Raw genomic sequence first — 14,966 nt, forward strand, 5'->3', positions numbered from 1 at the left:
AAGCAAACACCTCTGTCAGCAGACACACGAAACTCCAGGGCAGAGAGCGCCGGAGAAGCCTCCATCTGTCTTCTTGTCTGTCCATCGCATGTGTCACCGAGCTATTCTTGGCCTCCATTGTCACAGAAATGATCCTCCTTATGTGGACAGAGGAGATATTTGATGACTTGTGTGCTATTTGTAGTTCAGCAGCACGGGGATCAGTTCAGCTGACAGCTGTGATGTTTTCATTCTTTCCCACAGTCTTTTTTCTTCTTCTTCTTCTTCTTCTTCTTCTTCTTCTTCTTCTTCAAATGTGACCTTACGTAACATGTTGCTGTTTGCGGCTGTTTTTAGCAGCAGCTCGAGGCAAAGCGACGCATCATTTGATGACTTGGTGGCAGGTTCTACCTCAGCTTCAACATTACACAACATTACAATGTCCACCCTCAGCATGAGGAGTTAACGACTGTGTGCAGGGCAAAGGTTCAGATGAACGGATAAATCATTTTAATCACCCAGTAGATTGGTCTCTCCATTAATCATTGGGCTAATACCTTGCAAAGCAGCCGGATTGATAAGACTTTAATTCTGAAATCTAGCACATCCCTATTGCCAACCTCTAATAGAAAGTGCTTTCATTTTTCTGTTCAATGAGCTCCCTTATGTGGAGACAATACCAGACACAGAGGCAGCTGTTGCTAACCGCCCTTTAAAACCATAGAAGAAGATGTGAGTTCCTGGCCTGGCCAGGCCAGTAAGTGTAGCAGCTGAAGAGATGTGGGTGGATACTGCAGTTTAGACAGTTTTATCGGAACTGGATTGAATTTTTTTTTACATTGAAAGAAGAGCAAAAAACTAAACAAAACACTAAAGGCTTTTCTTTTTGCTTCGCCCTTTAACTGTCCTTGGCAGAAGTAGGAGGATACAGGGACTTTTAGTCTCTCTCGCAACCTGCCTAAATTGGTAATAACAACCTCAAGTGTCTACAGTGCTTGAATTTAATAGACAGGTCTGTCCAATCACCTCCTCGGTTTTGCCTCACTTTTCCCGCAGCTTACTTTCAGAAGCTCTTGACCAGATGGAAATGTGCAGATAAGTTTAAGGGATTTAGCAAAAGTTCCATTGAAGGTTAGAAATACTAAAATGCCTGTATTTGTCCACCTAAAATGTTAAAACCTGAAGGTGCTTGTTTAAATTTGAAGGACAAAATGTCACAAAAACAAAAAACATTTTAGAGGCTTGATCAAGATTATACAGAAACAATATTAGGCATTGAGTTTTATGCAGATGATTATCAGCTCTCCTATCTTTGAAGATACGATGCTTTCTAAAAAATAAATAAACCAAGTCAAACTTTTTGTGAGACCTATTCCTAGCATCCAAGGAAATTTCACTGACTGTTGTCATGAACTCTGAGATGAAGGCAAGAGGGGCAGAGGCAGGACAGCCAGAATGGACGTAGACGGTCACACTATCAGGTTCCATGGCAGGAAGTAACCAGATCACCCTCTTGGCAAGGTTGAGCGATCCTGGACCAGAGCAAGTGGGCTCAGGTGTGCCTGCAACCACCCACCCCTGCTACCTCTCCCCGTCTGGGCACTAGGCAGGTGGAGATGGGCAGCTCGCATTGGCCTGAAACCTTAGAGAAGCACCAGGGCTCAGGTGTCGGCGAAAGGTTAGCACTGCGTCCGATTGGCTGACGAATAGAACAAAGGACGGTCGTCTCCCGGGCGCAGTGTCCGGTTTCCTCGCACCACGGCAGCACAACTGCGAAGAGGGACAAGATTAGAAGCAATGAAAAAGAGAAAATGCCACGCTGTGGAATGTAAAGGCACCACACTTCACCGTGTCGGTGGGAAGGTGTGGAAACATCGTCACACCGTGTTTGACCTTTGCCACCGAATCGTTGCTTAAACAGAAGTTTCCTGTCTGAATTTCCAGTCCAAAAACAAAACAGCTTGACAAGGACAAAACAAAGCCTGAAATAGCAATGGAAGGTGACCTTTAAAGAGCATAATAGCACTTTGGAGCATTGTGTCTGTGGCGTTCTCCAGACTAATAGTAGAAGCTGCTGACTGTGTGGAGCAGGAAATGAGTATACTACCATTTCAATGGATCGAGCCGATAGTGTCTCCAGTAGGCTGTGGAGCCTTTACAATTATTGCTTTTGCTTTCTACTGTAATGCTTAACCTCTCCTTTTCCGGTGATTCGAAATCATCACATCAGGAGGCTGCGTGTGCAATCCATATGCTTCGCTGGCCTGCGGTCAGAGCTGCAGCATCTCTCAGCTGCCTTATGTAATGTTTGGAATATTGTCGCCTCTGAATTTGCTGAATGTGTGCGTTGCAGTTACGCTTAAAAGAAAAAAAAAAAAAAAAAAGCAAAAGCGTGTGATGTAACCAAAGTGCATGCGCGAGAGCGCCGGGCTGAAGCCTAAGTGCGGGTGAACGTGAAAAGCTCCAGTCTCAGTAGAAACCCTCAATGAGCAGATTGGTTGTAATAGGATTAATGTGTTCCCTTATGCTGTAAACTGATTTCAATCTCCCTGCCGCGAACAAACTGTCCCGGAGGGAGCGGCAGCGGTGCTCGGCGGCGTCGGCCCTCCATCGATACCGCTCCCTGCTCGAGGTATCGATCCCACTGTCCTAACACTGGACCCGTCCGCATGCCCCATTCAGCGCTCATAATTTGCACAGAGCCATTACTCAGGGCTTGTTTTTGGATTTTGCAACACCGATCTACTGCTTTGCCCGTGTTAATGGCCCCTTTGACACAAGAGAGGGGTGTGCGTGTGTGTGTGTGTGTGTGTGTGTGTGTGTGTGTGTGTGTGTGTGTGTGTGTGTGTGTGTGTGTGTGTGTGTGTGTCTGTGAGGATTAGGTCATTTCCCAACACAACCTCATAGTTTAACCACATGTAATGGGGCTTTGTGGCGACACTACATTTACTTCTTTGCGAGTTAATCAATAGTATCTATGCGCAGGCTCGTAAATACGTTGAGTAAGGCGCCACAGCATTTTTTTTTTTTCAAAAGGTTATATTGTCTTGTCTCAGCTGTGAAGTAAACTTGGAGCAGAGAGGAAAACCTATTCAGGCTGCAGCTAGGACATTATGTAACACAGCCAGGCTATATGTGGTAGTCTACCCATGTCTTCATTCACATGGGTCATATGGGCTTCGTTCATTGTAGTCTGTCTACTGTATACAGAACAGCTATTTAGTCACGGCGCGTGTTTTGAGATTTACCTAAGGTAAAGCAGTATGAACATAGCGCAGTGACCAATCTTGTACATTAAAAACATGGAATCACTTGATCACTTTGGCTGTCGTACTGCTTCACTTGGATGTTGGAAATGTTGCACATGAAGTGTTGGAGGGTGGATTCCTTTTTATCCAGTTTACCCTGTGTAGTTTTAGCACAGACAGGAGCAGGAAAGAATAGTAGTAGTGAAGGTAATAGTGACTGCTCACCTTATGAAATCTGAGGTTTTCAGACAGATACATACATAGATAGAGGGATGTTTAGGGAATTGAATGTGCTGCCACACCAAAGGCATGGAATAATGGACATTCTTCTCATACACCAATGGGTGGCTGCTGCCATGCAAAGCGCTGCCTGGCCCATTGGGAGCAATTTCGTGTTTCGTTTCTTGCCCAAGGACGCAACAACAGACTGGGATGGAGCTGGATTTGAACCGCCAGGCTTTCGGTCATTGGACAACCCGCTCTGCCTCCTGAGCTACAGTCGCCCTCTCTGTCTCAACAATCGTCATCCTTCATTGACTTTGCCAGTGTGAGCCGTTGGACAGGGTAGTAATTAAAATGGCGCTCCACACACTTAAAGAATTTATTTTTCGTAATTATTTCGACGTGGTCTAAATTTAGCTCAGTGTCTGTGACTGCCGTGGCGCCCGAGGCCTCGTGGCCTACTTTGTTGGTTTGTCACCCAAATCCCATTCAGACACGAGGGGTCGAGATTAGATTGTGCTAAAGCCGCGCACGTGTTGCAGAGAAGGATGAGCGATTCAGCGACGATTTATGAAAAAAAGGGGGGGAAAAGACACATACACACATACACACGTACAAACATACACACACAGAATAACCCTTCTTTACGTCCCAATTAGGCTGGGTTAATCTTTTCATTTTGATCTAAAATGCCAAATGGTGCAATTCAACACAGAATTCACTGGACTATGGATTACTGTCATGGATTTTAGCCGATTGAACACTGATTAAACACTGTACCAGCACAAACGAGAAATGAGAACTGTACAACAAAGTGAAGCTTTGTCACTTGGGTTGTTAGAAGTTGTTAAACTACTCACTTAGCTGCTATTTAGTTTGGTTTTATCATATGTTGAGGCGATAAGTAAAGTTTTGAATACAAACACTTTCGAATGACAAATTAAAGTGTGAAATAGTGTATATTTTATTGGATGAAAATTGACTTAAGTGATTAACATTGGACATTAGCGATCCAATTGGCTCTGAATCCATTCCATTCCAACATGGTGAAGCTGTGTTGATGCTGGTTGTAAAGTTAGTCTCCACGTTAAAAGTTAAGTGTGTAATATTTGAAGAAGAAACAGCGATATCAAGTGGTTACATTTTAGGTCGCAGAGCCCTTCCCGCCCCTTCCTGAGCTTGCCAGCGAGCTACGGTGGCCTGCACACCCAAACCTGAATACCTCATCCATCTTCTTCTTCGTTGGTTTATTTGAAAACGCAACCAAGTATATTCTTATCTATATATTGAAGAACCATCCTAAGGGTAGGAAAACCAAGTTACCTTTCTTGGACTGCAATTATACACTTTTATTAATGTATTTATGGGCAGTATATTAAGTGTTTACCAATATAAAAATCATAAATCAAGCCAAATATTAGACACTGGACCTTCAAGGTTCTGAGCGGGACATCAACCTCTCCTTCCTAGCCATCTACACGTGCTGCAAGTAACACAATCCTTTCTTTACATAACACGCTGACCAAGTCACGTCCTGTTACGGCGCGACACCTGCTGTAATTTTGCCACTGAATAATTCATCAACCCCGGGATGTTTGTGAAGTCGAAACGCCATAAACGCATGGAGCGGCGGCTGTGTGTCCTGTCCTGCCCAGCCTTGTGACTGTAGCTCTGCCCCCTCACGAGCTGACTGATGTTACCTCGGGTGGCGGTGTCAGGGCCGCTCCGTGCTCGCCGCTGATTGTGAGTCATGCCTGCAGACACGTCCTGTTACCGCCGCGATGACAGCCATTTCTATTACCACCGGGAACATAACTGCCGCGCCCGGGAGGCAGTCCGCTGAAGAATGGCCCTCCCGTCACCGGCACAGCTGCTCTGGTCCACCAGCACGCTCTACATCATTGGACTTTTATTGTGCCATTTTTATGGCTCCCATGATAATTCTCAATTTTTATAAATCTTTTTTTTTTAAAGAAATGTGTCCTGGACTCAAGTGGAGAAGCTTCACACGTTTCTTTATCCAAAAACCACCTGCAAACATGTTCAGTTTCGCATCCTGCTAAAAACCGATGCTGTGTTTCCCACGCAACGTGTTCATGAAAACAACCAAAATATTTCCGGTAATGTCACAGAGGGTGAAACGAACTGGCCAGAAGTATTTTCACTAACCTTTTTCTGACATCATAAAGGGCCGTATTCCCGAAATGAGTTAATCAAACATTAACGTAGGTAAAGGAGGGACTTTCTCTTTTTATCTGGTGAGTTGAAAGTTTGGAAAAGTGGAAATTTTGGCAAATTAAATGTAAAGAATATAGGAACCTTAAGCTTAAATTTTACTATGTATGTGTTATTCTACTGACTTGGCATCTGCTAAGCTGAAGCCGCTACTCGAGGGGGAATGTCGGCTGTATGTTTCTTGCTTTCCCGATATGATTATCTGCAAACAATGCTCACACCACTTATCAGATCTGAATGTGCTGTTTTAAAGCAGTTTAATCAAGCTCATCAACCTTCAATTCCAATGTATCCACAATTTTCCAAATAGGTAAATATCCTCTGCCACATTTCAATTTTTTTTTTTTAAAAGTAATATATAGTCATTGACCAAGTATAAAGTATTGAACATAGACTGTATGTAGGAATGAAAAAGCCGGTGCCTCAAGGTGAAAACTAACTGCCGTTTTTCTCTGCTACTAGCAATCACCCGCTTTAGATTTAATCGTGCCTTCCAACTCTGGCACAGGTCTGGCACAGGACTGGCAGTTGCCTTTGATCAGTGGAACATGGCGGAATTATCGTGTGAAGAAAAGATGGCACTACGTCGGTGCAGCCTCCCAGCTGAGCAGGACAGCTAGACACACACGCATGCGCACACACACACACACACACACACACACACACACACACACACACACATATGCACACGAGGGGAACTGGACCTGTTGAGGCTCACTCTGGCTGTTATGTAAAGGTGACACGGAGCAACATGCGGTCAGCAGCAGTGACAGCACTTGTCGCCTCAATCAAGCTGAGTTGTTGACTATTCAGGAGCCGCAACATCACATTACCCATAATCAGTCTGTAGATTTTTGTTTTTTTTTTATATAAAAAAAAACAATGCCTGTTACTTTTAATGTAGCAGGAAAACATGAGGATGATATTGATAGAAAAATGTTTTTCTTCATTTGAACCGTCAGCGTCCCCAGATTGTTCTATTACCCAGCCACAGCATGTGGTCCAAATCATATTTTCGCCCATTTTCAGTGGCTGTTGTCGTCTGCCTTGTTGAGCTTGGGAAAAAAAAAAGAGAGAAGGACATGCTGTTCCGCTCTCACCTGTTGTCCTACAGCTCTCTCTCACTGCAAATACAGCCAGAGCAGGTGCTGGATCAAGCTGTGCGTGTGTGTGTGTGTATGTGTGTGTGTGTGTGTGTGTGTGTGTGTGTGTGTGTGTGTGTGTGTGTGTGTGTGTGCTTTTGGGTCTATCTAACGTTGATAGATGTGAATGTCGTCCTTCAGTTGTGCTTGGAATCTAATGGGGCTGCATTATTTTACCGTGCAGACGTGCCCACTGATCAGACTGGATTTACGGGCTGATGCAGTAATTGTGGTCGGCTTATATCCACACACCATGAGCAAAGAACAATTGACTTTCTGAATCTGCCATTGGATTCCCATCAAAGTCAAAGAATCAACAGGATGAAATGAATTAAGGGTCATGTGTTCTTCCTCTAAGTTCATTTTTACCAATGTTTTCAAACAATGCTTGCCTCTCAACCGGTCGGCGAATTCCCCAGATGGGGAGAAAAGTCCAACCTTGTGTCCGTTTACTGCTTGCTAATGCACAAAGTGCGCTGCCAAACACGCAGTTCTTGGAATGCGCCCCTTGTGATGTCACAAAGGGCACGGGGACCTCACCAGTTCCTCCAACAGTGACAAGGCTTTGACCTTGTTGTTTGCTCCGCCCTCTCTGACTGCCTTGTTCATATCATAATCAGTATGTGCTGAACAGAAGCATTCATGTTGGCAGGAAACCAAAACTCCAGCAGCAGGCTGTCAACACAGGGCTAAGTATGCTGTTTTCTGCAGATATAGGGTTTCTTTTTTTTTAAGATTTATTATTATTATTATTATTATTATTATTATTATTATTATTATTATTATTATTATCATTATTATTATTATTATTATTATTATTATTATCATTATTATTATATTTTTTGGGGGAGGAGGGTGGTTAATTAAGATCTAACGGACTCCATGAGGGAGCTTTGTTTATTTTGCTGTCAGGTCATGTGACCTGATCCCATCAGATTGTGATGGGATCATCACAGAGCACGCAAACAATACAAACATGGAACCTGCGGCATGCATTCCATCGAGGAGACAAAGCGAAGACCTGGTGCACATTTCACACGCACACACGCGTGCACTCGCTAACTTGACCCCCTTTAACAGGCACATGCACTCAGAGAACAAAAGGGGCGGGGTCACGGCAGGGAATACCGCCCCGGCAGATGAGCGGAGCAGCTCGGTGTAAGCCAACACCCCTCTCTCCTTTTTCCTCCTTCCCTCGGGATGTCCTCTGATGGACCCCCCCGACATAAATTAGTGACCAGGCTGCGCTTCAGCCCTTACATACCGATGAGCTGCGGCAGCGCTGCGCGGGTGGTGGGGTTAAAAACACCGCAAACAAACAAACAATAGCAGGCGTAGTGGAACATGATCTCGGCCTTTTCCCCGCGTCTCCTGCCGTGCCAAGACGGCAATTATGTTAATGCCTGCTGAGTGCGTGCGTGCGTGTTTATATATGGCAAAGAATACCTTATCGCTTCCTTAGACACGGAGATTGATAGCGTGAGTCATTGCGAGCTGGCCACGGCGCATGGAAAATTCATGGTTTTAAAGAGCCTAAGTGGGCTCACGGACGGGCCACACAAGTGTTCTGTTGTCACTCTTCAGCTCAGAGGAATTCATCAAGAGTTTTGTTTTTCCCTCCCCCTGCGTGGGATCGTAATTGAGTCAGAAGGTCTCGAAATGTTCATCAGACAACAGCAAAGTTTTTTTGGCAAAGATTCTGTTTAGACCTGTTTTTATTGAGTTAATTACCAACCCGGAATCCCTGAAGTTGCACTTAAGTAACGTCAGTCAGTGGAAGGATGGCCTCCAGTGGCTGAAATGAAGGGTTAGTGTGACTTAACTGCAGTGCAAAAAAAGGCCAGACAGGCCCGTTGGCCTTTACCTCACCCACACAGAGACAGTAAGGATTATAATAATGTTAAAACTGCAACTCTGAAAAATATCTCTATATATGCATCCTATAATCTTTGTCACCACTTCTTTAAAAAGATGCCTCTTCTGGTTCGATGACAGTGGCTGTGTGTGTGCGTTCCTGTGTGTGTGTGTGTGTGTGTGTGTTACGTATTCAAAGTGCTCGGTTTCCCTTCGCCGTCCCTGCACTGAGTGCTCTGCATTAAGGCCAATAAACTGACCTCCTCCTCACCTTCTGTACCGGCTGCATTCATCTGCAACCTGCCCGCGGCTGGACGAAGGTCTCTCCCCAATTAAAGCAGACTTCTTGCTCTGCTCTGCTCTGGTTTCAGGGTGAGAATGCTTCTACGGTCAGGTGGTCGACGCGGCGACGGGACAAAGGGCAGATTTCCAGTTTAGTCGTTTGAACACTTTCACTGAAACTCTCAAAGAATGCAGTAAAGAAAGAAACTTAAGCAAAGATTGATCTTCTTGCATCACATCAGACATTCCAGCCACCTGTTCTTCTGCCATTAACACATGCGTCGCCTCCCCTTTTTTGCCCCTTTTGACCCGCTTGCTGCCGTTTACACACTCATACTTCTGCCGCTATTGTCACTTTTATATTTGCGTGTTTGAATTTTAGGTCAGCGTGCTGAAAAAAAAAAACCCGACAACATAAAAAAACCAGGTCATCTCTGCATCACTCTGAGTCACGCTGCCCAGGGATTGTGACATTCATACTGCAATTCGGTTTGTGTTTTTCCCTTGCTAAGTTAGAAAGAAATGCGGACGATCAGACGTTCCCAGCTTCACCTCTCTCCATCTCTCGGCCGCCGGTTGCAGCGCACCTTGTACGGCGAACTTGAAGCCTGACTAAAAATGGTTTGGACGCCCAGACCTGAGGTGAGGTCAGCTCTAAAGTCTGGCCAGCAAGCCCGAGGCGCTGGGCAGAAAAACGAGGGGGAGACCAGATGCGCTTACAAGGGGAGAGGCACCACTACTAAAACAAAAAAAAAAAAAGAAAAAAAGTGGGAGGTGGGGCAGGGGGGAGAGGGGGCGGGGGTGCGGTGGATTAGGCAAAAAGGCACTAATCTGCTTATTCTTTGAATGCAAATTGTTTTGCAACAGCGTGCGCCACACTTGCAAGCATGGCTGTGGCTCGCAGCTTGCTCAGTCATTAGCAGCTCGCCGTGTGTCAGACATCAGAGCCGCGATGCGGTGCCGGCGGGAAAAATAAATAAAGCACCCCACACCTCCTGACCGCCACCGCTTAGCTGTCGGGCTGTAAGAGCTGCAGAATTACTGTTAGAAAGTAAAAAAGAAAAATGGGGGGGTGGTGTGTGAATACATTTACAAGTCATAAAGAAGGGAAAATGTTTGCAGAACACGGCGAAAGTGATCTTATTAGATGAAAGCATTCGCACTATGGTTTTTTTTTTCATCCTAAACGCTCAATTTAAATGACGCAAAGGCAATGGTTGACTTTGTTTCTCCGGCATGCAGAGATCTCACCTCGCCCCCACTGATTTACATTTAAAAAGTTGTGTTTGCCATGTTGCGTGTGTTTTATCCCATCAAGCGTCCACATTTATCACCTCACGTCTAAACTGAGCCGGGAATCTTTTTTTTTTTTTTTTTTAAAGCGCCCCAAATATTCATCGCGCAGCGCATCCAGTCGGAGCCGAGGCCTTATTTTCAGCGGCGCGCCGCTGAGTTTAGCGAATGCCTGGCGCCTGCCATCATCACACGGCGCCGTGGCTAATGCGCCGTGGCAGATCTCACAGCTGGCGCGCTGCCTGCGTTCCTCCAGGTATCACGCACCTTCCTCCTCCTCCACGGCGGCGGCGGAGCTCTGCTGCGTCAGCCCAACTCGGAGAGGGTGGGAGGGAGGGTGGGGGGGGGGGCTGCGCTGGAGTATCTGGGTCTCGCGTTTCTGCCCGGGATTGAGAAAAGAGAGCCGAGTGCAGCAGAGTTGTTTTGTCACATTTTGCTGCGTTTTTGCTTGCACATTTTCAATGCAAAAACAAGCAGAAAAAGGACTTTGGTCTGAAAACTGAAAGGTTGTTATTGTGTCATTTTTCACGACGAGTCGGATGGGAGTAGCTTTTTTCATTCCTGACACGCCGCCATCCACCCCCGTCAATCCGTTTCCAGCGTCCCGTTGTCTCTCGTGCTGCGAGACGGTCGGCCAGGGGATAAATAGTGTGAGCGATTACCCAGAAAGCAGTTTCCCCCGGCGGCCTTTTTCCCTTCAGACCCTCCCGCTGAGCTGTTTGATTGAGCTCACAGCTGAGGAGGCCAATTTGACGACCGCAGAGCGGACCGCGAGAAAAGGACGAAGAGTAATCACGAAAAAAGAAAAACCAAACAAAAAAAAAAATCAGTGGCGTGGAAAAACGTTACATAGGTGTAGTGAAGGACAAAGTGGGGCGGGGGAGTGATTAAATCAAGGAGAGCGCGGAGGAACAAGGACTGCGCGCCGCAGAAGAAGATTACAGTGGAGCCACAGAAAGTTCGAAAATCCAATTTGCCGCTAAAGTCGATGTTGAAAATGAAATGGGGGGGGGGGGGAATGCAATTAGAGTCACATTTGTTCCTCTGAGGTGTCGTAAATGTCCCAAACCTCAAAACTCATGAATCACATCCCATCATCCCACCAAACAAGCCTGAAAATAGACACTGGTGACGTGACTCTACCAAATAAATTGCTTTTTATAACGCAATCTGATGCTGATTCTGTGCTCCGCCAAGGGACTTTTTCGCCGGAACGCCCACGCTTAAATGTCACCGCTGACAACTGGTGCAGTTACGCGGCCGGTCGAGCCCTCAGAGCGTCTCTTCTCACCTCCCTCTCCCTCCTCAGGAGCGGTTCGAGGCCTTGTTCAGGATCTACGACGAGCAGACGACTTTCCAGATGTTCAAGAGCTTCCGGAGAGTGCGGATCAACTTCGGCACCCCGGAGGCGGCGGCTCGCGCTCGCATCGAGCTGCACGAGTCCGAGTTCAACGGCAAGAAGCTCAAACTGTACTTTGCCCAGGTGAGTGAGTGAGTGAGTGAGTGAGTGAGTGAGTGAGATCCTTCAACATGAAGTGAAAACTTCATCTGCTTTCACGTTTATAAGCTGCAAGATGATTCAAAACTCACATCAATTCATTTTCAGGTTCCTTTTTTTTTTTTTTTTTTTTTTTTTTTTTAAATAATGCTCCCCGAGTTAGCCCGACTCCAGAATGACATCCATTTTTATCCATTATTTCCATAATGTAGTGCAGCGATGCCAAGTCCTCTCACGAGAGGGACAGGGCTAATGCCTGCTAATCATCACCCTCCAGTCAACTTCAGTCCTTTTTAATCACAAAGGCATCGCCTGCCGCGACCCACGCTGCACCGCTGAGTCTTTTGCCGTAAGAGGATTAAAGGGTTTTTGCCGCTCAGCACCGACGCCACATGTAGGTATTGTAATTATTGCAATTTGCGGCTATTAAAGCGGCGGAATCTCTCCGCGGAAGGAACCCTGTGACTTAACGCGGTAAGAATGAACATGTAACTCGAAAAACGTTTCAGTTTAGTTTTTTTGGAACCAAAGATTCCGGTCATGTTCCAAAATGTGTCATTTAGATGCCAGAGGATTTAGCAGCGCTCTCTCTCCTATTGCACCAAAAGCTCAGTGAAGCTCGTCCCGCCCACCGCTGTGTGCTCCTCTGGACTGCTCAGAAAAAGTTTGCAGGCCTCGAGCTTCCTGCCATCTAAAACAGCAGTTGTTTTTTTTTTTGCTCTCACGTCGCATTTTTGCTGTGGTCCCATCTTTGCTGTGGTCCCGTCTGCTCCCCCGTAGATCCAGAATGGCGACGAGGACATCGACAAGGCCTACCTGGCGCCCCCGCAGCCCGTCAAACAGTTCCTGATCTCGCCGCCCGCCTCGCCGCCCGTGGGCTGGAGCCAGAGCGAGGATGCCACGCCCGTCATCAACTACGACCTGCTGTGCGCGGTAGCCAAGCTCGGCCCCGGTGAGTGCCCAGCCACCGGGTGGCGCTGTGCTTCTGCGCATAATTCCGTGAACGAACGAGTGCCAAACTGGCAGAAAAATAATCAAATCAAATTGATTTGATTCAGATTTAGATTAGATTTTTTTGCTCTCCAATTTTTTGTACACACAGCAGCAAACTAGAATAGGAGTTGGTCACTCTCCTGAAGCGGTTATGACTAAGTACAGCACGAAAGTTTAAATTTAAATTGAGATGGAGAGTTAATTAATGATTTTAAGTCCAATTCAATCAAGCAAAAAAAAAGTAGAAGTATTTCAAGAATTTCAAGAAAAGTAGAAGTATATTTAAAAAAATAGGAAGTTGAGCTGACAAACTAAAAAGTAAATACACGTACAAGTACATATCAGTAAAGGCGCATGAGAAAGTAGCTGAGACTCTTCTTGACTTTGCTTCAGTGTAGCATTTGATAGCTCTGCCCTTTGTTGGTTTAACAAGTGCACTAATAAATAAACAGGCCTCATCATAGTTCATATGATATATAAGAAAAAGAGGGTTACAGTTACCAGAGTAACAGGAATAATGAACGTAAGCGGAATGAATATGAATTTCAATTTGTTCATAACCGACACCAAACAGAACGTGCGGCGGACTCGCAGTGCGCTGCCTGGTTCCCGCTGAACGTTTTGTTCCGGGGGGGTTCGGCTGCGTGTCTCGTCGACCGCGACTACGGCAACCTTTACAAAATGTCGCCTCGCTCACATAAACAGGGACGCTGCCTCTTCGCCAACGCTGCCTCTCCACGCGCGCGCGTGTGTGTGTGTGTCTGTGGCAGCGCACTGGCGCTGATGAAGTGGAAGCTAATGATCCTCCGCTGCAAATGAGTCGCAAAAACATTTGCAAACAGGTCGAACGTGGGACCTTCAGAAAACAAAAAAAAAATCTGCTGCTTTGGCTAAAAGCAACCTGCGTCACACTTAGAACAGCACTTATTATTATTGATTATGAGACTGACCGGCCCACCACATCAGTATTCTCTCCCATTCACTCACAGGAAGGTGTGCAATTACCACAGCAGGTCTTTAGCGCTTGTTTACGTGGCTACGCTACGCTAACGCTGATGAGGTGGAAACGAATGATTCTTCGCTGGAAAATCAAGCACATGATTCAAATTTACAGTCACACACACACACACACACACACACACACACACACACACACACACACACACACACACACACACAAGCATGGACTTGGACTTTCGTGGCTGTTACATAGCAACGCGAGGCATTGGGAGGTGGCTTTTTTCCCGAGATGAGATTAGCGCGGCGGTGGCGGCGGCGGTGGCAGCAGCGCAGCACGCTGACTCCCTCTGTCAGCCCTCGGTGGGAACAGCAGCTCTCTGTTCGTCGTCCACCTCCTGCGTTTCTGGCGGCGCAGTGAAATGCTAATAAACCAATTTCCTCTCGTCGCGAGCGTCCGTCTGATCCGATCACCATGGCAACCGTGATAACATCAAGGGAGTGTTTTGTGTTCAGTGGCGTTTTCTGGACAAACGATGCAAAAGTCTCTGAGCTCTTCTGTCCATCAGCTCGCTGCTGCTGCAGAGGAAGAAGAAGGAGAAGGAGAAGAAGAAGAAGATTGTGTTGTAGAAAGACTCACCATGGCAACAGTAGTCGTAGTTCATTGTCAAATCCTTTGTATTATTTTGACAGAAGCTGCCAAAAATTGGAAGTAAATCCTGCATTCTTCTCTCTTCTCTCATATGTTAATGTAAAACCCCAGATGTTTTCAGAAGAAATAGTTTGCTGAAGGGCTTTGTGCCTTATTCACAGTTAAGTGTCCAAAAAAAATGTAAAAACCAAATATACCCAATAGAAAAAAAAAAAAAATCCTCTGTGAAAGATCAGGATTAAAGCGCAAACATTCCTTCTTCCCCCGTGTTTATTTTTAAATATTTTCCATATATGGACCCAAACCAACAACGTGGTCACTCGCGTGTACGCACTTCTGACTTCTTCCGTCTGTTTATAGCTCTCAGCCCGCGTCCAAACGTATTTTTAGACAGTCTGAATAATGCAGCTATCGCTGCAGTGTTTGTTTTTAGCAAATCAGCGTGAAAGAGGAACACTTTTGATATTTTCTGAGCGAAATGACCGTAAAGCCACAGTTCTCAAGACCGAGATTCTCAGTCGTCGAGGTCGTCTTAGTGTAGAAGGGTGAGGTGTAGCCAGCTGGATGGGTTTTTGATATTAAAACCCATCCAGTTGGCTCAACTCCAGTAA

General features: G+C 46.0%; 1 protein-coding gene across 3 annotated transcripts in view; it reads left to right on the forward strand.

Moving 5' to 3' along the window:
• Nucleotides 1-14,966, forward strand: part of rcan3 (regulator of calcineurin 3) — a 34,196-nt gene that overhangs the window by 15,676 nt on the left and 3,554 nt on the right. For all 3 annotated transcript variants that reach the window (XM_076017912.1, XM_076017913.1, XM_076017914.1), the window contains 2 exons: nucleotides 11,565-11,738; nucleotides 12,534-12,705. In XM_076017912.1, coding sequence (XP_075874027.1) covers nucleotides 11,565-11,738; nucleotides 12,534-12,705 — 346 coding nt within the window. The remainder of the gene's footprint in view (nucleotides 1-11,564; nucleotides 11,739-12,533; nucleotides 12,706-14,966) is intronic.

The sequence above is a fragment of the Nelusetta ayraudi genome, unplaced genomic scaffold (assembly GCF_046127955.1).
Source record: "Nelusetta ayraudi isolate G7.1 ecotype Tasmania unplaced genomic scaffold, CSIRO-AGI_Nayr_v1 ptg000007l, whole genome shotgun sequence".
Lineage (NCBI taxonomy): Eukaryota > Metazoa > Chordata > Actinopteri > Tetraodontiformes > Monacanthidae > Nelusetta > Nelusetta ayraudi.